The sequence below is a fragment of the Balearica regulorum genome, chromosome 1 (assembly GCF_011004875.1).
Source record: "Balearica regulorum gibbericeps isolate bBalReg1 chromosome 1, bBalReg1.pri, whole genome shotgun sequence".
NCBI lineage: Eukaryota > Metazoa > Chordata > Aves > Gruiformes > Gruidae > Balearica > Balearica regulorum.
This window is the reverse complement of record NC_046184.1, coordinates 43,338,351-43,363,092: the sequence shown is the minus strand read 5'-3', so window position 1 is coordinate 43,363,092 and position 24,742 is coordinate 43,338,351. Positions and strand designations below refer to the sequence as shown.

At 38.3% G+C, this 24,742-nt stretch overlaps 1 protein-coding gene across 18 annotated transcripts in view; it reads right to left on the bottom strand.

The window, feature by feature from the left end:
* Window positions 1-24,742, bottom strand: part of NAV3 (neuron navigator 3) — a 560,419-nt gene that overhangs the window by 168,486 nt on the left and 367,191 nt on the right. For all 18 annotated transcript variants that reach the window (XM_075747242.1, XM_075747250.1, XM_075747259.1 and 15 more), the window contains one exon: window positions 24,221-24,273. In XM_075747242.1, the coding sequence (XP_075603357.1) occupies window positions 24,221-24,273 (53 nt within the window). The remainder of the gene's footprint in view (window positions 1-24,220; window positions 24,274-24,742) is intronic.

Here is a 24,742-nt window from a genome sequence, read left to right as displayed (position 1 = left end):
ATTTTAGTCACTCCAGTTTCCCGTGCAGCCAGACGAGCGCAGGAGTCAGCAGAGGGGAGGGTGCGTCCCAGCCTGAGGAAGGTTTGGGAGAGGAAAGGGGAGGTGGCAAGGAGGGACAGGCAGCTGGTGCCACTCCTGATGGCAACGGCAAGGCACTGGGCTGGCTCAGCCCTCACCTCCCAACTACACCCCTGCGCCAGTCGTGAAAATATTGCACACGATGAGAATATTTCTGCTCAACCTTTAAAAAATGTCAACTACATAAGAAAACAATTTGAATGGAAATTTGCTCGTCCTGAAGAATTTAAAAGAAACGAAGATTTGTTTGGATATTAGCTGTATAACTGAGTGTCTCTTTTAACTTTCAAATCAACCAAAATGGGGAATCAACTACTTCAAAGATGGGAAATTTTGCTCTGCAACTAAGTACTTGAAGCTAAAGGAAAAAGAAAAAAAAAAAAAATCAGACTGATGTCAGTAGCGTCCACTCCAAATAACTGGAACAATATTTCCTAGCAGACCCCATAGTGTAATCAAGACGTTTTTCATAATGGGCATGTGCCCTCTGCAGTAGTTCAGGAGACCATAGCTATAAACAAAAACTAATTTATTAGGGAACATTTGAGCCCTGATGTGCTGTGAAAACATCTCAAGATCTATCTGCATTACTGAATATTTAGTAAATAGTAAGCCTAATACATCAACCTTAACATACATTTAAGATGAAAAATATCCTATAGAAATGGCACCTGGTTACTTTAAGTGTCTACTTCTACAGCGTGTGTCTTTGAAGTCACATCTTTTAAACTTTCAGACAAAACTAGTCATTACCATTAACACGAATGACTCAATATACTGCAGAACTACAAAGCAAATTCTGTTTGGCTTCATAGTTCACCAAGAGTACTGTAATAGAAGCCCTAGGTCCAAAGTCATCCCTCTTGGTGGTGGCGCATGAAGCAATAGCAGTGGCCAACTTTCATACAATAGACTGTGGTTGCACTGTTAGTCTTATAATAAAGTCTTGTTTTGACTTGTGAATTGAGCAAGTTTGGTGTGGCAACTCACAGCCACATAATACACTGAAAATGTCAGAAAATAACTCTTGCAGTCAGATTTCTGATAATAACTGCCGCTACTATACAACTCTCAGGAACTCTCAGAAGATTCAACGAGACATGCATTAATACATTCTTGTGTTATTTTCACTTTCTTTCCTCTCCAGTCTAGAAAACATTAGCCTTAAAGTTGTCCCATTTTGAAGCTTTCAGTATGTCTCTATACATTGCTTTAATTACCTACTTCTTGCCTTGGCAAACCACAGTTATTCTTTGAACTGAAACCCTAGCAGCCCCAAACACTTTTTATTCAAACTTACTAACAGATGAGAGTAATTTTGCAATTACAAAAGTTCTAAGAGATTTCAAGCAGCTTCCACTCCTCAATACTGTTTCAATCAAGAGTGGTATGAATCCCTGAAGTCCATGTTTATTTAAGTAGTTAGTGGTGGGGTTGTTATATGCTGGGGTAAACTCTTCCTAGAGCTGACACTGCATATGTTCAACTCCACCTGCTTATATATCAAGGGCTGAAGACTTTGCAGTGTAACACTTAACATAGACGCCAGACAAATTTTATATCTTACACATGCCCACAATTTTATAGTGAATTTTGTTTGCAAAAAGTACCAGTTTATAACAGAGCTGATGTTCCTCATTATCGCAAATAGTATCATCAGAATTATAAAGTGTTGTAGCAGAAGGTATAGTTCATTACAGTACAGAATTCAGGATATACAGATTGACTTCAAATTTACATATCAAGATACAGAAAAGCAACTCAAATTTGCAAATTTGCTTGTACAGGTAGATGTTGCCAAGATCAGACCATTGCTGAACAGCTCCTCATCACTGCCAAGCCCCAAATTTTTTTGTTCCAAGGCACTTATTTTATATTAAAGGCTCAGAAGAGTGGAAGAAATACAGTATGTTGAATAGCAGATCTGCCACATTACAAATCTTAAAACCTGTAAATGGGATAAAGAATTAATGATATAATAAACCTTCACTGCCACGTAGATATTTGTCCACTTAGTTATTCAATTAACCATGTTGAAAGTCAATCAATACTACATAAGATTGTTCCTCAGAGGTAAAAATCCCCCCATCTCTGACAATATAATCTCTTCCTTATCAAAACTCAAGAACAGTATGTACAATTCTGAAATGTAGCTCCACCATCATGGGTGCAGATAAACTCAGCTAAGAGGATGATAATTTAGGAATTAAGATTTGTAGGCATCATCAGGTAGATAATACCATTTGATGCTTTTTAAATCAAGCCTACAGAGTTATGCTTAGAAAACATTAAGTTTCTTTCATAAATCAAATCCTTTTAATATTGCTTATACACACAGCATCATGAAAAAAGCACCTGAAATACTCACACCATAAATATTAGTGAGCCCCAAGATATTTCTACACTCACATTTTAAGGAGTTATAGTCCAAACGACGATGTACAAATAAGCAGCAAAATCACAGCTCTGACACTATTAATACAGTACACGACAGAAGATACATTACAAATCTGCTGTAACACATTACATTGCGTAGTTGTGGGTAATCGGCTTTTGACTGGAAGCTATTTGAAATTTTACTGACAGAAATAAATCACTAAACCAGACTGTGGGACTTGCATGCAGATAAACAGTAGTAGTTAATACCCAGCAGTTAGCAGACTTACAGGAAGAGCTCATTTGTGGGATCGTACTCACCCAGTGACTCAACATATAGAATATGTCTATTTATTATAATTATTTTTGCTGTTACCAAGATTAACTTTCATCTCTTTTGTCTGGCAGACAACACTTTCTTCACTTCAAAACATAAATTTAATTGTGGGATGCTCGGAAGACAAGTAATGGTGACTAATACAGCATTATGCTTTTCTGTACATATAAGAAGCTCTGAAAGTCTTGGTTTGACTAACTCTCTCTTGTTAATAACAATATAATTTACAAGAACATATAGAGACATACACATGTTAGTTGCTATTTGTCTACTTTGAGGCGGATTCTTGCTGCTGAAGAATGGGATACCTTTATAAGTAATGACACCTTATTATTAGAGTGTTTCTATACATATACGCTCCTAAAACACTCTTGATTATTTTGGCAGGAAAAGTAAAACAGTAATTCCTGTTAGCACTTCATTCAGTGCTATCTTCCGTAGCTCTGTGTGTGTTTTGACATTCTGATTCATGACCCAAAGCCCCAGATAAAATTTGGCAAAGGGTTTGCTCTGCAGAAGTTTTCTAATGTTGCTGATGTCTGATTAGGGACACTTATGGAAATAGTCTGCCACAGAAACCCAGAGTCTCACATATACACTCACCTTCCAGAGCAGAGAAACTACATACAACTCTTCAGTATTCGTTGCTTTTTTCTTTCTTTTTCCTTTTTTCTTTTCAATACCAATATTAAATAGTACTCCTTTGAGATTAGTATGACGGCATGAGATATTCTGTGTCACAGTAACTGTATTTCAAACACACTTTACCAGCAAGATTTCTTCCTAAATTTCCTCAGAGTATTAACCTGAGTTGAGAGACCTGTATTTGACTCTTTCTTTCCCATGGATATTCATCACTAACAAAATTTGTGGAGGTCAATGGATTTAAATGAATGCAGAATTAGAAAATAATTTATTGTTATTACACAGCTCATTCTCATTCAAGTTCTGTAGCACTACCAGAATCACAATCAAATAAAAATACAATTCAAGCCTTACAGGTAGCATCCTGGACTCTAAATATTCACAATATACATGCTGCATAAAGTGAATAAAATGAAAAATGTAAGAGTAGATACTATTTGTCTGACTGACTTTTACATGAACCAAGCATGGAAGGAGACACACTAGCTTTTGAGTTATGGCTACTTTCTTAGCAGTAGGTGAAGTGCCGGTGATCTGGTCTTAACTGCAGGCTCTATAAAGAACAGAGAGTCAGGCAAGCAACCGAGATGCCTTCATGTGTGGATGAAAGAATTTTTGGTGCACATGTTGGAGCTGGTGAGAGAATGAAACTATCCATGGTAGACTTAGTTACACAGAATGCTCTGGAAGAAACTGGAAAATATTTCAAGGTGGTCACGGCCTATAGTCTGATCTTCCCTTGACTAATAGAGAACAGTATGAGAATTGGTCACGTACATTCTCACAGATGCCTGTTTAAACCACACACTCTCTCTCTCTCCCTCTTTCTCTACCTGAAAGGTCTATTTTTTGGCCAAATGTATCGTCTTGCACAACGTGCTACACCTAAAGCCCTTCTCAGAGATTGAGAAGGACAAGTTTATTTCACTTTCTGTTCTTAATTGACTCATCCATTGCGCACATTGTAAATTGTTGACAACTCACTTGTGGTGTGGGAAACACCCAGCTTTTTGGTTTGCCTCTTAACTTTGTTCCTTATGGGTTTTCTTCCCAGCTGGTTTCACTAGTTTGTATTCCTGTTTTGCCTCTCCTTAAAGCACAGGGATAGAAAGTTACAAGATAGAGACATAAAGAGAATATGCTTGCAGTTCTGTACCGACATACGGTTTTATCCTCAGTTTTATCACTAAGATTATTTAACAAAGCCAGACTTCATAAACCCGGCAGGTGGACATTCAGCTTTTTCCACCACGTACAAAACAGGCACAGGTCAATGCCTACTTCACCAAAAAATAAAAATCAAACAACTGAAGAACTTTCATTTCAAACAAGTGATAACTGAATACACCGTCTGCTATTCTACTTACTATCATCATGCTTGCGTTGTACATATCTATATGTACTATGATTTTGTCAGGCTGAGTACCCATTTCTGATAGCTGGCTTACACCAAGGAGGCTCAACTGAAGTCAAAAGCGTCTTTCGAGATTAAAGCTGTTATACCAAGTCCAATGTCCTTATCCCCCTGCCTATCCATTCTTCAAATGCCACACATTCAACACCGGTTGGGAGTCTCGGTGATTCTTAAATGATCACTGAAATAATACTCAGTAATGAGAATCCCCTGTTGTTCTTCACTTGAAAACAGATGTTTGGCACATCTGAAGTTCTGCTCACCTCTTTAGAAAAAATTGCACAGGGTAATACAATTAAAATTTTAAAAAATCCTAATGCTTTTGTAATTGTACATATTCTGTGGGACAGAATGTATCTAATCCATAAAAAGTAAACAATTATGATTTATTTGTTATAAGATTAATTTTAATTATTTAGAAAAGTACCAGTCAATAACCTTAATCATTATAAGAAACACCTTCTATGCAATGTGCTCCATTCAGTTTGGCATTTCTGTTGATTTACCTGTTTTCTGTCAACAGCTGCCACTTACAAAATTGTAGTATTTTCACTACACTGTATTGCTGTATGTTATCAACAATAGCTGTTTCCTAGGTATTCCAAAAGGAAGGATCCTGCTCCAGAAACTATTTTTTCTTGAATTTATCTCTATCTATCGCTAGAACAAAAGGGTAGGGTTAAAGACTTTCAAAGGGAGCAATGTGAAATAAATTCCTGTGGGCTCATTTTACAATCATTATAGTTGAACTAGAACAAGCAGACTGGTTTCTTTTTGTATTACACAGGTTAAACTAGTTTAACATATCTGAAAGCAAGCCATCTGCTTTCTTGTCTCTTGCATATTTAAAGTTGGGTATGCTTATTAACATATATATGTGTTCATACTAAATTAATACTAAAAGATTTTTATTATTGAGCAAGGCTGTCTGAAAGTCTTATATTTCGATCAAGATTCCCTGGGAAGAAATTGCACATAGTATTATTACACAATAAAGAACATTTTTTACTACAACTACTACTTAATAAGGACACTTTGAAGTGCAGAGAATACATCCAAACTCTTCCAAATCCTGAACTAAATGCAATGGGAAGACACGTGGCCCAGAGTAATGCAAAACTTACAGTGGCCCGACTGAGGAACCTCTTTAGCATCAAATTTGCAGCCTCTGTGCAATATGCTGGTATGGCAAGGCTGCATGTTGCACTGTTCCCTTGGCTGCAGACTACTGAGACTGGCTGAAATTTGCCCTGAATTCTCAGTTCACCTTGTAGAAATGGGGGGAATTTGAAGAAAGGGAAAATCGGGACATAAACAACCTCTCCGGTAAAACTTGCAAAAGTACAAAGAGCTGAGACTTAAAAATCACATTATTTATGTTCAAATAATGTATTTCCCACGAGCTCCTAACATGACAGCTTATTGCAATAATTTTTTTGTAACCATCCTGGAAGGCAATGTCAAGTTTCCGTGGGTGGTGCAAATTTGAAAACCCACCCAGATAAAACAGGTGTTAGCAGTCCTACTGGGACATATTAAGTGCGTTCTGCTGACTTGCTATTACACGTGGCCTGTTACCTCATCCAGATGCAAGGCACATTCCATTTTCCTATGGAAATTATAATGCCTTTCAGGGTGTTAAGCAGAATACACTGACACGCACACACATTCAGCTTAACTTTTTTCTAACAAACTCCTCATTACTTGCAACAGAATAATTTAAGGAGCATTTAATGAAAATAACTATCAGGGAACTATGTAACATCAGTTCAAAAAACTGTTCCAAACTCCGCATTGACTTTGCAATCAGAGACCATTTATGCAAATTAAAAACTGATTTACTGGGGAATTTGGGGAGAATTTTACCTTAGAGGATAATAACTACTGGTATGTAGAAGGCCTCCCAGGCAAAAATTTTTAGGAAATGATGCTGAAGTTATTTAATTATTAGCTATTTTTTGAGGAAAGAATGATGGTGTTATTTAAAACTGAAATACCTTCCACTTCCTTTTTCAACAGATATTAAGGAACATGCACATCAAATTCTTCCAACATGCACTCCAAACACGAAATATGACCAGTAAACCCAGAAATGTGAAAACAAATTAACTTCTCAAATACTTGGAGAATTCAACAGACATATGTACTGACCTGCTGATAAAAGAATGTATGAGGTCACTGTTGAGGTCAGAGTATGAGCTGGGGTGTGTATTGTTTTTAAGAAAATGATACAGTGGGAAATCGATCCCTTTTGGCGTCCTGTCAGGAACATGAAAGCGACAATTGGTGTTGCAGGTTTTTCACCTAGCCCCTGACTTAGTGCTTGGAAAGCTTGGGGTGAATGGGGAGATAATCTCTGGAACATCAAACACAATTTTTTTGGTGTTTTTTCTGTTTGTACACATCAACAAGTTCATGAACAATTCAGTTATTCTAAATGAAAGCATTAATGTTAATCATAATTTTTAGATTGCCAAACAGATCATTAAGAACATCTGCTGGTCATTTTCACATAAAAAACAAAAAACCCCTCTATCCACAAACACCCCAAAAGCACATAAGAGCAGAATGCAACATTTTAGTCTGTTCATCTATATAATGGTGTGAACTTACTTACTTCTCTTATCTGCCTTTCTTACCCACTCTTCCTTCTGTGGCTTGTCTGCATTTGCTCTACCCATTTCTACACAGCAGTCTCTACAGCAGACATTGTAAAGCACAGAATACAACAACGCTAATTTCTGAAGTGCTTTTGTGCTGTCATAATAGAAATTGTGAGAAGAAAGTGTTGGATTTTTGATTGGAATATAGCACTAGATTCAGTCCTGAATAGACTTCTGGATTTGGATTCAGAAAACCATGAAAGTATTTCAGTATCTTGCCCGAATTTCTTAGAAAGCTAAAATACGAGTCCACAGCAGCCTGGATGAAAAGACGAGGCAAAAGTTCTCTTCCAGAGTCTCCAAGTAACTCCCAACTTCAGGGCTCTCATCTCTGCAGGCCTGTGACCACCGCCACCGTGAAAGAGCCCTACACATGCACTAAGAACACAAAATTGAAGATAAATACTACCCTGGGAGGATGTTTTTTAAGGCAATGATAAAAGGAACTCTGTTTAAACACAGTGGGTTTTAAAGCAATGCATCACTTTAGTGAGCCTGTCTACAATCTTTTTAGTTATGCAACACTTCTGAATCAGCAAGGTACCAGCGTCTAAATATTTATGGAACTTGGCAACTTCCTTAAATTGGAGGGCAATGTGAAAATGCACGCTTTAAAACAGAGGAGTTTCTCTCCATTAGGTCAAAAGAGAGTCTACAACAGAGTGTTCATTTACTAGATATAATTAAAGCTTTGAAAGCGTTCCAGTTCTCTCCTTCACCACTATTTAGTACATAGCAACTTCATTTAGCTCATCAAAAAAAGCAGCTTTTAGAAATAAGGGCAATTACAACCAGTCATGGGATGAATCTTTTAAAAGATAAGTAAACAGGTAAACTATTGGGCATTTCACTGCATCTCTTGAACTTTGCAAATTGAATCCACCCAGGTGCGCTTCGTGCTTCCTGAACCCTCCCTCTTGACTACACCAGAAGTCGTAAAGCCACAGCTCGCGCGGGAGACACACTGACAATCTGCTCCTATCCTTCTGGCCGCCTGATTTTACAAACATTCTGGTTGGGTTTTTAATTAGATAGATTTTGCATATTACCCTGAAAAATATTTAGAGAACATTGAGCTCATCAAAAGAAAAGTGATAAAAATACTTGTTATTAGCAACCTCTAAAAGTACAGCCCAGAGATTTCTGCAGGTCTAAGGTTGTGCGGCTGGTCCTCCAGCTGGAACTTAAAGTCCTTGGGAACATATATGCAGGAGAGAGCATAACACACGTCACTGGTTTTCCTTTATGCTTAATTTTCATATTACTGCTTCAAATTGACCTAAGCACTAAAGAAAAAGACTCAAAAGAAATAAAATCGATAATGAATTGATGTCACAGGTTATTAAAACTATTCAAATTAAACCAGAAATCTTTAAAAGCCATAGGGATAATACGAAAAGACTCGGATTCAGGCTTTGACTTTTGCTAGTGTACCTGAGCATTGGATTTTATTCCATGTTTAGCATTATATACAAAGAAATATGCTGTATATGTTTTCATACCATGCCTATAAACAGCCTTCACAGTTACCTGTCTCTTTGCTATACGCTCATAACCGTGGGAAGCATTTTCCACATTTTCACAAGATCTTGTGTCTGGCTTCTCAGTCGAGGAAAATAAAAGCACCCAGAACAACAGAAGGCAATGGGATATCTGCTCTTAAACTCAGTAGGACTAGGATTTTTTTTTTTCTTGACTTCTTAGCCAAATGCTAGAATAGAAACATCAGAGTTGCTGGAGCCTATAAAAGGAGGCTTTAACAAGCACTTATTGCTTGTTGTCACTTCACTTCCAGTTGTAGCCAATGAAGTGTGAAGTGCAGGAGGAAGCAATGTTTTAAATAGTTATCCAAGTGTTTTCAAGCTCCAAAATACAGCCAGTATTACTTGAAAAATAAGCATTTACTGGGCTTCGGAGGGACACATATCTTCAAATACATTAATTTATATGATATAACAATATAAATCTTTCAAAACTGTTTATGCTAAGAAATCCAAATAGAAGCCTTATATATACAAGAGCTGTGAGGACACTCTTGCACATATGTGTGCTGTGGAGTGTTGCTGCTGATCTGTCCATGAACTAACCGAGAGCTTTTACCAAAAAAAATAATTTAAAGTTATTGTTGGGAGGAATTACTGAGAAAATCTATGAGTGACAGGCAAAACAGCCCACAAGACTGGGATGCTGGTTAGCTAGTTACGTGTGCAGTTAGAATACACAAAACTGTAGCTATCTAACTTCATGAACTATTATTTATTGCATGTACAGATAGGTCTCAGCTCTCAAGTGTAGAAACCCTAGGACAAAGAAAATTCTTGTGGTATTTTCTCCCTAGAGGGAAATGTCATTGGTACGCTCGCATTGTAATTCCAAAGAAACTCTGAAGAATCAAGAGGTATGAATAATTAAAACAAGGTTCCAATTAGCTGACAATACAAGCCTAAATGAAGCATATTCTAATTGTTACAGAATTAAAGTCTGCCAAACGCTACAAGCTAAAATACAAACATATTTCTATTTCAGGAAGACTGTTCAGATTCAATTTTTTGGACTTCAGGTTTGGTGCTGGTCAGGATGCCACCTAAAAGAATTTCTAAGAACCATGTAGGTAAACAAATGCTTTAAATTGACATAATGTCTTCAAAAAGTAGAAATTATTTGTGATCAGTTTGTGAGCTTGAATACAATCAAATACTAACAAAAAAAAAAGTATGTTGGACTGACTCTGAAACCGAACCCTGCCCAGACTAATTCATATCCAGACACTGGGCCAGCTTAAAATAAGTTCAACTTAAAATAAGTACAGCTCTGATTTATGTCATATGATCATCTGTTGATCACATGGTCAGCAGACTCCTCAGACGGGGAGTGTTTTAAATAATTCCTGCACATCAGCAAGCTGCCAAATAGATTACTGTATTTATACTATTTATTTCAGCTGAAACAAAAATGGTTGTACTGTATTCTAATGATTTGTGTATTAAGTTTCAGGTCACAGTGGATTTAAACAGACAAATTACATAAAGAAAAAAAAAAGAAGATTGTGTTAATATTTTAATTAACCTGATCAAGTGCCTTTACATGAGAAGGGATTAGTTAATGCTGTTGAAATAAGCAGCCTTTGTGATAACTTGCCTGTTCTACTGCTAGCTTAAGCCAATTTACCTTTGTGTACCTTAATAGTATTGCCTATAATAGGGTCACCAGCTGTAACAGAGTTAACATCAGTATTTAAATCCAGCTCAATGCTGCCAAAATCTCTACCAACACAGAGTTTCAGCTGTCTGATGGTACCTCATGACATTGCAGATCGGTCAGATCCAGGGGATCCTGACAGAAGGGCAGGATGGCAGAGCAGTAATTGCAGTCAATGAAAAAACCACGATTACTGTGCACCAGGTCCCATGGCTGTGTCCATGATTGTAGAAGACAGAAGGTTTTTCTTCTGAGAAATCTAGCGTGCTTCATTTTGACATTTCGTGGAATAAACAGTGACCACAGAAGTAGTGCATGAATGAATACTGAAGGAGCATGCAAAGAAATACCCTCTAATCCCCCTAATACAACAACTAGATATTGAGGAAAGAGGAGGACAATAGACCAAAAAAATTGCCAGGGTCACTTGTTCTTCCTAAGTCACCTCTCACATTGCCATTCTCAGGGAGGGAATATTGACCTGATGGACCACTGCTCTGATGCAGCAGTGCGTGCTCATTCACGTGTGCCTGCAATAGGGCACTGGGGGAATAGGGATTTGCAACAAGATTCAATGAGGAGTTTATTCTTTGAATATAATTACTGCCAAATAAAAACGCAAGGTTAGATGGATTAGTGCGCATAAAAGTCAAGGAACTCCAAAATGGTGAGTCTGTAAAAGACACTGTAAAATGAAGCAGCTTTGGCATTCTTTCCATGAAACAGGCTAGTACTTAGCTGCAGCAGATGTAGGCAGCTTCTGTTCCAGCAAAGATCAAGGGCAGAGTGAGAAAATACATCTGGAGTGATCATAGTAGTTTCAGTATGCATATACTTTCTGGTTTTTTCCCTTCTATTCTAACATTGTAACTGTATCATATTCTGGAAGTAATGCAATACTGCTGAAAAAGCTCTACCTGGCATCAATTTTTTTTGTATTTTAGTTTCCAGCAGGAGAGCAGGGGGAAGTTGTCAAGTCTCTTTTTATGATTTTAACAATTACAAATGCAGAAGGACAGAATAGTTTTAGTTACCATGTTGGTTTGTAATTAACACGGTACATCATTGGGACATTCTATACCACTTTATTATCCTCCTTTCTTGCACCCTCTTTGCTATAGGGCCAAGCTTTGAAATACCGGGTATGTATAGCTGCTAAAAGATGCTTCATTGAAAAGCACTGTCACCTAGGCATAGTGTACTACACAATGCCATCAAACGCTTGACAATTTGTTTGACTGTGGTTATTTTAATTTTAAGCACATGTGAGTGCTTAAAATTTCAAGAAGCGTGTCTTCTTCCCTTCCTTCTGCAGCCGAATTTACAATGCAAACCCTGTTCCACCCTAACACTGCTAGTTACAATCCCTTTCCTTTGCCATTAACTACCATGGAAGCTACAACTTCTTGCTTTCTGGCACCCTCTGCTGCTTTACGCATTACACCACAGACGGCATGTTATGGACAGTTGTGTAGCGCTTGTATCTCCAATTAAAACACCTTCCCAGTAGCTGGATTTCCTTGCCCAACCAAATAAAAGATGATTATATTTGTACTTGGTGTGTGGCCTCATTTATTGTTTGTAGGTCTTGATGCTTAAGTCTCAAAAATTATGTTCAGTACCTCTGTTCTAAACTTAATCTGGAATCACCCTAGGAGTAGAGAAAGTAGCCCTGGCAACTCTAGAGAAGAGTGGCCATCTCAGACTCTCACAGATGTCTGGAAAATACAAGGGTTCATCAAAGCTCCCAGAATTCTAAAGCTCCCACAAACCTTCATTCACAAATGAGAGGCAGGGAGAGTCACTTAAATGCCTTTCAAAGTAAATAAACTCATTGGGGATTCATCAGAACCACACAAGGTACTTCAGACGGATGCATGTCCGTGTGTGCATGCACCACACCAAAACACATGCCCACATCATTTCTTTAGAGTCTTGCATGTTGCTGAAGCTGCAGAATTCACCATGGGTCAAGATAGGCACTGGCAGGTTATCTTAGAAAGAAGAATGATTGAGAGGCCTTGGGACTCTGCTTCATTGTTAAGAAATGCTCTTTTGTGAAAAGTCTACCTCTCTGAGGAAATTCAAGGCTTCGCAGACATGGAACAATAACATCCCCTAACTAACATACAGCACACAAAATCATACGACAATCTAAGCAGAAGTATTGTAAAGGGAGTGGTTAGAAAATCTTTAAATAGAACTAAGTCCTCAACTATAATCATAACAGAACTGGCATTTTGCCACAGTTCCAAAATAATCAGACATTTGATAAAAATCTAGAAAGCTGACAAAATCTCAACATTACCAAAAAGCATTGTTTGGATATACTGTAAAATAAAACCACTTCAGAGACATTGTTTATTTTCTTGTAAAGCTTAAATATGCATTTTTGGTGTTCAGCTAAACATCACGCACTTTCATCCCTATTTTTAAATCCAGTAAACATTCTAGACATTCCAAGTATTTATAACATACTCTCCCTATAGAAGATGATAAAAATACATCATCATGAAGCACACATATTTACTGTAATCCTGCTGCTGCTATCCTGGGAAAAAATGTATTAACGACTATAACCAACAGGTGCTTTCTAAAATGCGTGTCATATAGTCAATTTGTGTGTATGTATTTTAACTGCATGTTTGTGTTAAAACTTTTCAATGCATTTCTATTAATGGAGGTTTCAAGGCCATCTAGTCATCATCTCTTTGTCTAAGCATCTGTATCACAAGCATCAATTCCAAAACTTCTGGGAGCGTTCACATGACATTTTTGAGGAAAAAAACAAAACAAAACAAAACAAGACAGAAAATTGAAGAGGGTAGAAAGCTAACTACAGATGGGAGAATATGGGGAGACTGTCAACTGCATCTCTTCAAACAATAAATACTTCAGAGTCTATGATGTCACCCACTAGTCTTCATGCATAAAGTACTCCAGGATTTCATCTCTGCATATCCTCCCAATACAGTTTAATGGAATGAGTTTCTGATCGAATGAAGTTCCTGACAAACACCATTGAGGGATCGGGAGAAGAGATGGGTGAGGTGGGCATGCCTCAGAGGGATGGAAGTACTGGCATATTCCAGATAGAGATTAAAAGGAAGGCAGTTTCAAGGAACTGCTAGGGAAAAAAATATGTTTGAAGGGAAACAGTCGATTTTAAGGAACTAAAAGGTCTTTCTGTGTTCAGCAATCTTGGTCTGCAGAAGCAAAATGTGCATAACCCTAATTCTAACCCTAACCAAGCAAACTCATCCCTAACCTAACTTCTCAGTAGATTTCATGCAGACTGATACCATCACAGTGTAAGTACTTCTTATGACATGATTATTTCATTAACATCTAGATGAGTTATTCTCATGTGATTCCGTGCATTAATAGGACATGGAATTTGTAAGCCTAAACAAAAAAAGCTAATAGCTGCATGCGATTTATATTTAATGAATAATGTGCTTCTTCCAGCATAGTAAAATAATACCCAGGATGTGTTCCTGTGGCATTTTCTTTTATGACTTCAGACAGTCAAATGCGAGTGACTCAGGGGAATATGCATCTCACTGCCTGATGCAAGTGAGTAACTCCGAGCTGTTCTGTGAAGAGGGATTGTCATAAATCCTGTGGTTCTTTTAATGTTCTCAGATCTTCTCTGGATGTAAAGAGAACTGCTTGTTTCAGTAGAGAATAAAGAGGTCTAACAAAAAGCCAAACCAGAATCAAATCATAAGAAAAAAGTCATGATTTGGTTGCCTTCTCCTCCCCTTCCTTTCCACGCCTGTAACATCCTTAGGCAGGATGGATGAAGCTTCCCATCCTTTATGCTTTACCAGATCTAAGACTCGCAGCAGTTCTCCCATCCTTTCCTTAGCTTCCTCTTTCCCTCACAATAAAAACATATTTGGTCTCCCACAAAATGGCAACTGTTACTCTGCTTGTCTGTCCAGCTTTCACCCCATATACCTTTTCTCTTCCATTTCTAGGATTTTTAGAAATTTTAGAGTTTGTTCACAAAAGCAGTCAGAATTCCTCCTCTGCCAGTTCCACGCTAAACCAATTCGCCTCTCATCTTACTCAAACTGGCTAGGTTAATAACAATAATAATCTTCTTTCAGCAAAACTTGGAACCAGAATTCCAACATCTTCATCTTTGAATGTCAACCATTTTTAACATTAACACCTTTAACCTTACCCTTACAGAAATTCGTTCCTCCTCTCTTTTGTTATTCCCCCCATTCATATCGTGACAATTATTCCCATAATGCATCCTTAGAGGGACCCTTATTATTGCCTTCTTTTTTTTTTTGGGGGGGGGGGGGAGAAGGGGGTGCCACACATCTCTATTTTTGATGCTTTCATTTTCATTTTTACTCTAGTCTTTATGTATGTCAAGTTAATTTCATCTACAAACAAAAAATAAACTTCAATTTCTGCCCTGATGAAGGAGATGTTACTTCCTGTAACTATTTGCATTATCTATTTATATATTACACTTTACATATACCTACATGCATTGCCGTTGTTAGAGAATTTTTAAATTCCGTGGCATACAGGATTACACAGAACACCCATGGGCCCCTATAAGGCATACAGAAGTTTATAAAAAGGGTTTGTTGATGTCTAAAACAAAGAGGGAGACTCCACGCCTGAAGGTTAGCTTCTAAAATTTTGTCCTGCTCCTATCATTTATGATTCAAGAGTCTGAAAGGGCTTATTTCCCTCTCCGAAATGTTCAGTGCCCTGAGCAAATTCAAAGCAGGTAGGTAGAACCTGATGCTCAGTACGTTGGTTCAACAGAGCGTCCACTTCCCCGCACATGGAAGAGGATCTTATACAGATTCTTGCTGTCATCCCCATTATTTCCAGGTGGCAACATGAAGACGTGTAGAAGGCTTGATAATCATTTCTCACTACTTTGAGACTCCAGGACATGCCATATGAATTGTATGCCACAGGATTTCTCAGACTGCAGGAATAAGCCTCAGGGCCCTATAAACCTGGACAGTACAGCTAAATGAAAATGCATCTTAGTAGTTAGATTCCTATCATCAACCAAGGAAACATGGGAAACCTCAATGAGATAGTCAGCTTGAACACTCAGTGCCAAACAAATTGTAAAAGCTCTGAAGCCATCTTGTACATTGTACACTGTACAGTGTATTATGGCAAGTGACTGGATGTGTCAAACATGTCCAAGAAAGTCTTCCCTGGAACAGCTGAGGACAGTCACTGGGTGTGGGAATGGGGTTGGTTCTCAAAGGGGAGATCACACTCTGAACCCACCTAGGAAATTAGAGGACTTGTCCAAGAAAACATCTTCAGAAGGACAGTTAAGACATGCTCCTGGTTATGACAGTCTTGGGCGCTTTCCTGGGAATCCCAGAGAGGGTACAAGTTGAATGTAAATCACCTACCTAGTGAGGAATCTTAGAAAGCATAGCTAGTTAAGTTAAAAAAATTGTATGGGTCTGCTTGAAACCACCATCAGAAAATGGGGAATCTGAAAATGTATCATGTTGAGGAGTGTCATTTCCTGCATAGATAAGCATCTGCTTAGTTCCTTTCATAACGGAGTTCTATCAGTCTTGCCTGCTTCAGTCCAGAATGGCCACTGTTGCAAGTAGGAGAGAGTAGACAGTGAGATGAAGTGTTTGCTATCAGTGTAGCTCCAATGGGTATTTTATCCCCCACAAAAAAAGAATTGCATGAGGCTTTACTCTCCCAAACCACAAGAGCTAGATTCAGAAATGTGGATTTAACTGGTAAATAAATCCTTGGGGAGGAGTGATGCCAAAAAATGTATAAGCTGTGCATTACAATGACGAGTTCTTCCTAGGGAATGGGGAGCACGATACTTCTGCCACCATTTACAAACTCCAGGGAAGAGCTGCAACTGTTGGGAGCTGGGTAACATGCAGGGACAGGCTCAGCTACACTGAGAGCAAAATGTCCTCATAACACTCCCCTCTGGATAACACCCTGGCTTGAAGCCACACAAAGGTATCGACAGTTATCAACTTAAAGCACTTTGATCTATTGTGTTGTCCAAACTCTGCCTTCATCAATGAGAATACAAATCCAAGTCTGGACTTTCAACGAAGGCAGATCAGGGCCTGCTGCAAGAGGTAACAGGTCTCCAAGATGAAGAGTATCTTACTTTAACCAAGGAAGCCCATAAGAGAAAGTTCCTGTTGTAACACAGACATGTCCGCTCATCACCAGTGTGGCCAGGTCCTTTATAATGCACCTGGCAGAGAAGGAGACGTGCAGAGCAGAGGGGAATTTTAAGATGATACTGGAAATTCCCATGCTACGTGTACACAAAAAGACAAAAGACACAGCATTTGATCTACATTGCCAGGAAGTTGACAGAACGGAGAAGAAATCATGCTTACCAGCCTTCGCATGGCTGTACACATGCCGCGTAGAAAAGATAAAGGCCCCTACGTGCCAGTTTTGATGTTGCATATTGAAAACTTCTCTGGTAAACAAAAATAAGTATGTATATTCCCGATGTGAGCATGCCAAATAGCCAATGATCTGGATTACAACAATCTAGAACACAGGTATAGTGTCACTGGAAGGAGAATCTTGTCTCTTTCTCTGTTCCAGATCTGAATACTCTCATCCAAATTAAAATCATCTAGCTAGTTGCCAATGTGAGCAAAACTCTTAATCTTCCTCTGATCCTTTCCACAGAGTTCTTTACCAAATACCCAGGCATATTTTTCAATTCTGCTCTTCCCCAAACACCCACACACGAACTATGACTATGTCTTGCAGCTTCTTTCTATGAAATGCAGCTAAAATATGAGCTTTGCTATCTATAAACACAGGAAACCTCTCACGGGAGCTCAAATTTTAATTACTACCATTTTTTTTTCCTCTGGCTTTACTGAGATCACTTCCCTAGATATCATGCTGTGAACCTGTCATCCTTTTCTAAAAGTCCTTTCATTTTTTCCCTCTTAAAGGTTATTCCGTTATCAAATCCCAGATCCCCCTCGCCTTCCACAGGGGACAGGGAAATGAGGTTTTGACTCTGTCCTGCCCATATTGCGAGAAGCACTTTTTGACTATCTTTTTAAACAGAGATTTGTACCAACTAAGGCTGTTTTCTCAGGCCTTGTCTTATCTCTTATGCAAACTGCATCTTCCCCAAAACAGAGCAATCAGCTCATCATCAAGAAAACTCTACATGTGTCTGTTAACATCTCACTGGTAAAGGGTAATAGGAGTTCAACACACCTTTTCATTCACAACTGCAAGATCTTTCTGCAGCTTCACCACCAGATTTAGATTTCACTGTCTTGAGTAACTACTTACAATTTTTTTTCATGTTGCTATTCATGCCTTTTTCCAGATCATTCGTGAACATAATGAATGAGTCACAAGCACAGATCCTTGGGGGATGCGAATCATAGACTGTGTTTTTACAAACGCTGACCAGTTGTTCCTTGTTTGCCATTCCTAACAAGTTGTTAAGACATTTATGGGGATCTCCAAGAAACAGTTTATGACTGATCCCTTGCCTGTAGTTCCATCCCATGCCACAGCTATTTCAACCAACTTAAAAAAACCTTACTGAAAACCTGATATCCAAATGGTACTTTCCTTTTAGAGTGAAATATTTTTACTTCTCTTACACCCAGTCACATGAAAGTGCATACACTCCAATGAACACACTTCAGGCTATATTTACTTAAATTCTGAATACTAAGTATGCAAGCATGCACCATGGAAATACAGGAATGAGGCTACTGTCTTGTGTTCCATTCATTTAAGCACACCAAAGCTGTACAGTAGACAAAGCTAGAGTTTCTTATTCCCTTGTATTTTCATGAAACTCCCATAGCAGCCAGTCATGAAATCTGTGTAGATCCACTGATAGCCATGGGGTCAGAGTCAGGATTTAAACAAAAGGGCACCGCGCAGGTGTCCCTGCAGGAAGAAACTGGCCTGCACACGAAAGGAGTTGGGATTAGTTTTCAAAACTCAGATCGAATTTCCAGTTGTAAGGGATCATCATTCTATACTTAGCCAAATTTCAGTATATATTTCACAGTGTCATGCTTGTGTGGAAGGCTCACCTGCAGCTGCTTCAAAGCACAGAAAGTATACGTTCAATGCATATAGCTAATGTCACCAACTGCACCAGCAAAGCCAGAAGATTCTTACACAGTTCAACACGGTGCTGACAGAAAGAGCTCACATGGACCCACTTGACAGTCAACACAGGGATAACATTTTCAGGCTTCCCGCTCCTCAAAGAGCTCCACGTAACCGTACCCCACACATTTTCATCTGGAATTCTATGGGCCTTAGTAGAACCTACAATTCTTACTTTACACACAATTATCCTGTTTTTCACAAACAATTTTTAGACACAGAATGCTAATGACGATATTCTCGTCCTTGCATATTGACATTCCTGGATACCGACGGATGCTACTCAACAGTGTCTGCCCATCACATCCCTGGCAGCAGAAGTCTGAAGGCAGGGGTCTATACTGAAGGGAAATATATATATATACTATAGGGCAGGAATACTCTGTGGCATACTTAGCAGTTCCAGTTTCCACAGGCTGACTCCCTGCTAAGAAGAGATCTGCATGCACCTCACCCCCTTGCAATCTTGGCTTCCTCCAGAGAAAAACCCAAGCATATGAGCAGAGAGGGAGCCACAGGGGGCTTTTGTGGGCCTACAGGAACACTACGAAGCACATCTACCCAATAAATTACAAAGCAATGCAATGTCTACCAGTATAGACATGGTCACTTTGTCCTCCTTCAGCTTAAGGCTTCACACACTTCTTTCACTATGCCATAGTAAGTTCTTTCTATCACAAAACTGTTCCCTGGTTAAGCAGAGACTCATTCACTCACTCTACCTTATTTTTTTAGACTATTACTATTTAAACTATTTATTCAGACTCACAGAATATAGCAAAATTGCTGGCATTCTTGTGGCTCTTTTCTGAAATATTTTCAATTTATTAACATGTTTTAAAGGCCTTATTCATGGAATCAAGTACAATGTTGTAGAAATGATCTTACTAGTGCTGCACATAGTCACATTGGTTCCCACTTTTAACAGATACACTGCTATTCACTCAAAGATGGGGTCAGCTCTGCTAACTGCAGTTTTTTACTAAATGCTAATATCCATGTGCCAAGGTGCTATAGCTCCAACACCTTTTCCAACACCCCGATTTCCAGGATGTGGTAAGCAAGACCTGTATTTTTATTGAACTCAACTCCTTCTGTTGGACTGCAGCATGTCTGTATCCTAAACTATAAAAATTACCTTTGAAGCATATCCTTGGTTATATAAACTGGTAGGAAACTCTGCCAAAGATAAGATTGACAAAACGAAAAATAGCCTTCATTAAATGCATGTAACAACATTAGGAGCCTTTTAATAAGAAGGGTCTCTCCATCCCTTTAATAACTATGAGAAAACCCCTGCTACCAACTACAATTAAGGATGTTTTTGTACATAGATATCTACTGACATAGACAGTTCTCACAGGAAGTAGCAAGAGCTAATTCTAAGGAAGAAAAAATAGCTAATACAACAACGTCAATCTCTGAAGGAAAAATCAACTTGAAAAACAATATACTTAAAATTTTGGCAACTTTGAATTTATTTTACTATTCATGCAGATGAAAGCACCATAAGCTGCATGAGGAAAGAATAGAAACATTAGTTTTGTAAAATTCTCAAGGGACAATACTACAAATATCACCATAAAAAGATTTTCAGTACAACACTTTGTGACTCTCTTGCATTTTCTGTGACAGCCCCAGGATGGATAAAATTTGATACTCTGTATGCTTACTATATGTTTGGTATGATCTGTTTAGAGACAAAACACTGGAGATCTTCCAGTACATTTTTAATATGTTCGGGAAGAAAAAAAAGTCCGAACTCCTTCTCTTTGGACCATTAGAGCAAAGCTTTATAACTTATTTTCTAACCATGTCCTGCTTTTTCTGATGATGAGAGAACTTACAACAGAAATTAAAGCAAAAAAAGCCTTATAAAAGAAGCAGAAAGGCACTAGATTTTGGTTGTATCAAACCAAAAAGGTATCAAAGGTAAATACTTGAAAGACCATTATCTTCTAAAAGAAAAATTGTTCTAGGTTTCCTTAATTGATAGACTTATGGAATAATTCATACAAGGAAAAGCTAGAAATTAATGTGGCATTTTTTTCCATTGGAGGGCTTGGAAGAGATGATGAAAAAAGGCTGAAGTGCCATGTTCCTCCCTGAATGCATAGCTGTCAAGAAAAAATTAGGCAAGGCAAGGAGAAGTCTCTATATGACACAAGGCAAACAATGTATATTATAATACACAGAGTTTTAAATCCTTATTATCTTTATTAAAATCACTCACAAGAAATGCCAAAACCTTTTTACCACAGTAGTTTACCCAGCAAACAAGCAAATCTTGGCAGTTCTCTTGCAAGTTTCATTTAGTTAAAGTTTCTGAGATTTGAATATGAAATAATTTATTCCCCAGTACTTCTCAGGTTCTCAAATTCCATGTGTGGCATCAAATGTGAGAGCATAATGACAGTCACGAGGATCCTGGTAAAGCTAACTATGCAGAAACTGGATGCTGCTGGGGTTCACAGGTTTTAACTTTTATGAAGTTGGACCTGTGGACCCAGTTCAACTTGTCTGCAAGTACTTTATGTATCACTGCCAAGATGAGCACAGAGTGCAAGACATTGCAACAGACCTAACTAAAAGAAAACTACAAAAGAAGCATTATATACATATTTAAAATCAACATTAAAAGATGTTTACAAACTAAGGTAACAGCTGAATTGAAATGCCTTAAACATCTTGAAAGATGAAGTCACTGGCAAAAGGAAAACCAAATGCTGAGTGGCACAGAACTTGGGATTATTGCTAATGATTAATTACGAATTGATATCAATATAATCTACAGAGAATATCAAGTGTTTCCAGCAGCAGACGATCCATGTCAGTGCTCTCTAGCTTCTTTTAAGCTAATAAGATGTCTTAGACATCACCTCCTGGGAAGGGTATCAAATGGCAGATGAATACAGAAAACATTTGTCCTTAATTGCAAGTTATGAGAGCAAGGATCATGAAAACATATGTGAAAGAAAAGGGTGGTGGGATTCTTGAGGTTTATAAACTAAAAATGTTAAAATGAAAGCGGCGAATGAATGGCTAACATCCATGCTATAGGAATATCATGACTGTTGTTGGTTTGATGGCTGATGTTCTGACAAATCCAGACAGGACATGTTGCTACATATTGGCATATGTCAAATATGTAAACTAGCTTCGACCACTGTTACGTTTTTTTCTGCATATTACAAACACCCAAGAGGAGTCCACTGTTACAAGGAGAAGAGAATTGGCCTATCATTAACTGAGTGGGCTAACAAAATTGAGCACTGCCAAGGGAAATTACCTGAAAATGCAATAAAATAGTGCCTTCAGCTAGGCCAGATCAATGCACAGTCCAAAGGAGAGAAATGGAGAGCAGACTCAATACTTGGGGTCTCTGAGATGCTTTGAGAGGAAAGGCTGACAAGTTTGAACTACTTTAGCTTCAGTCCATTTTAAATTTCCTAGCTCAGCTGAAGAAATCAGCAGTATAAAATTGGTAAGGTAAAAGGCAGGAAAATAATCTGATCAGACTGTAGAGACAAAACAATACAGTAAAGAGACTGAATCAAAGAAGGATAAAAATATATTCTATTTCTATCAAGTTAAAGTGGCTAAACGTGACACCTTAGCCCTGTGCAAACACTGATGTATGACTATGTACAGGAGTGTTCAAAGCACCTGGTTTGAGACCCAGAGCACCTGAGACAGTCTTTGGCCCGGCTGAGCTGAGAGACGGGCTTACGGCAGGAGGAAGACGGGTATGAAGAGATTCCCACAGGTACTGCTGCGGCACAGGTATGCATTGACCATGCTTCCCCCATACCCGCAGCAGAGCTAGAGATGAAATCCCGAATCCCTGTGCCACATAAAGATTTACCTATCGACAGGGAACATAGACAGATGTTGTCGCTTTGGACATGCAAACATTGCTAGAGTGAATAATTTTCTCTGCAGCTCGGCTTCTTCTCATGGAAATGAAGCTTGATAGACATCAGAGTGGTGGGTCCCTGAGCAATCCTAGATGGTCACTAACCACTTACATAACCTCGGGAAATCATATCACTTTTCTGTGCTTTTTGTCTCTTCTTGTTTGCCTTGTCTGTCTGGAATGGCAGGTTTTAATGTGATTGAAGTCGAGAGTGATTATCTCTCAATCTGTGTGTGTAATAGTAGAGTTCCACACTGGAGTTCCCAATGTTCTCAGCCAGGGCCACTAGGTGCTGCTGTAATATGAGTAATTAAAATAATAACTATTATTAAGGAAATTGCATCTATTCTTACTATGGACTGTTTAAAAAAGCCTGAAAGCCAAAGAAAAAACTTATTCTAAACCTGCACCTTTTTTGAAAAGTAAGAACCGAAAGACCTGACCATTCACTTCCCTGGTACTCAAATTTTTTCCTTTTACCTTTTGCAGCTTTGCAGAAAAAAGCTGCAAATGCCTTCCCTCTTTAAAAAATGCACTAAATAAATGCAAATCTTTTTCTACTCCATTTCCACTTTTAAGCCCAGCTTCAGCAGTTTGCTATTATGCAAGCTCATCCAAATCATTAGACTCCAAAATCCTTGCCAGCTACACAATTATGCACCTTATTCACGTAGTATTTGGATGTGAACAGAAAGGCAAAGTCCTCAGCATGAGGGAGCATGACCAGAATGCATGGTGATGTTACTGAGGCTCAGATTTTTGTACCTGTGAGTTCCACAGCCTTATAAGGAGGGTTTATCTTCTTAAATGTAGTTGACTAGCCATAAACACAGTAGAAGTTTAATAAGACTCCATATGAATCACAGTCACAAAATGCTTCTTGCCTGAGAGTACTAAAATGTCTTTAAGCAGCTGCCAGCTATAGCTCAGAGAGCTATATGATTAAAGTGCTATTTCTGAAAGTCTTGGAGTCAGTGCATCTAACTGGACTTTACAGTGGACAATCCAAAAGGCTATTTATATTCAAAAATAATTTGGCAAGTCTTGTTCATCAAACCAGTTTTCCAGACACAAAGACTCCACTTAAAAATTTCTTTTTGGATTTATTGCCCTTAAAAATGAAGTTAAATGAAATTATCTGGATCATCATCAGAACAGGTCTGCTAAGGCAGTTCTGGATTAATTAGAAGTGATTAGAAGTTTTGCTGCGGGTTACCTCAAGACACAAAGTTAGCAAGCACAGAAGTTAAATGACAAACACTAAGCACATGTGGAAAAAAAAGTACCAGGAACACTATATGAGAATTAAGACTTTATGGTAAACGTGGGACAGAATATTTACAGTTTATATAAATCATTATTAAAAAGCATTTTAGGAAAGTGCAGAGGTACCAACACAGATGAAAAATATATTTTATTCTTACCATTTGAGACTGGCTCCGGGGACAGCCATTGATATCTTCAACCTTTTCATTTGCTAAACAAAAACAGTGAGGAGAAAAGCAGAAGTAAACAATGAAATAAAACTTTCCTTTCCACTCCCTGGCCAAAAAAAAAAAAAAAAGACCTAAAAAACCAAAACTAGAAAAAAAAAAAAAAAGAAAAAAAAGAAGAAGAGCAGAAAAGACACGGCAATAAAGTGCACAGGGTTTTGTTGACACAGAGCTCCTTTCTAAGTAAAGCTCAGTCGTACAGTAACAACACTCTTGTTAGCAGCAGTTGCTTCCACATGCCAAATCATGCAAAGGGGGAAGTGCGAAGGAGGTCGCTGCTAATTCTTCAGCCCCTGCAAAATAACTGCTGACATGAAATCTTCCACAATTGTCTTTGCAGGGTCAGGATACAGTTTCAAGGCATCCCAGAAAGTATGAGCCACTCCAACGAACAAAATGCACACATGGGAGACATATGGTTTAATGAAGCGTTCATTTCTGACAATTCAAAGT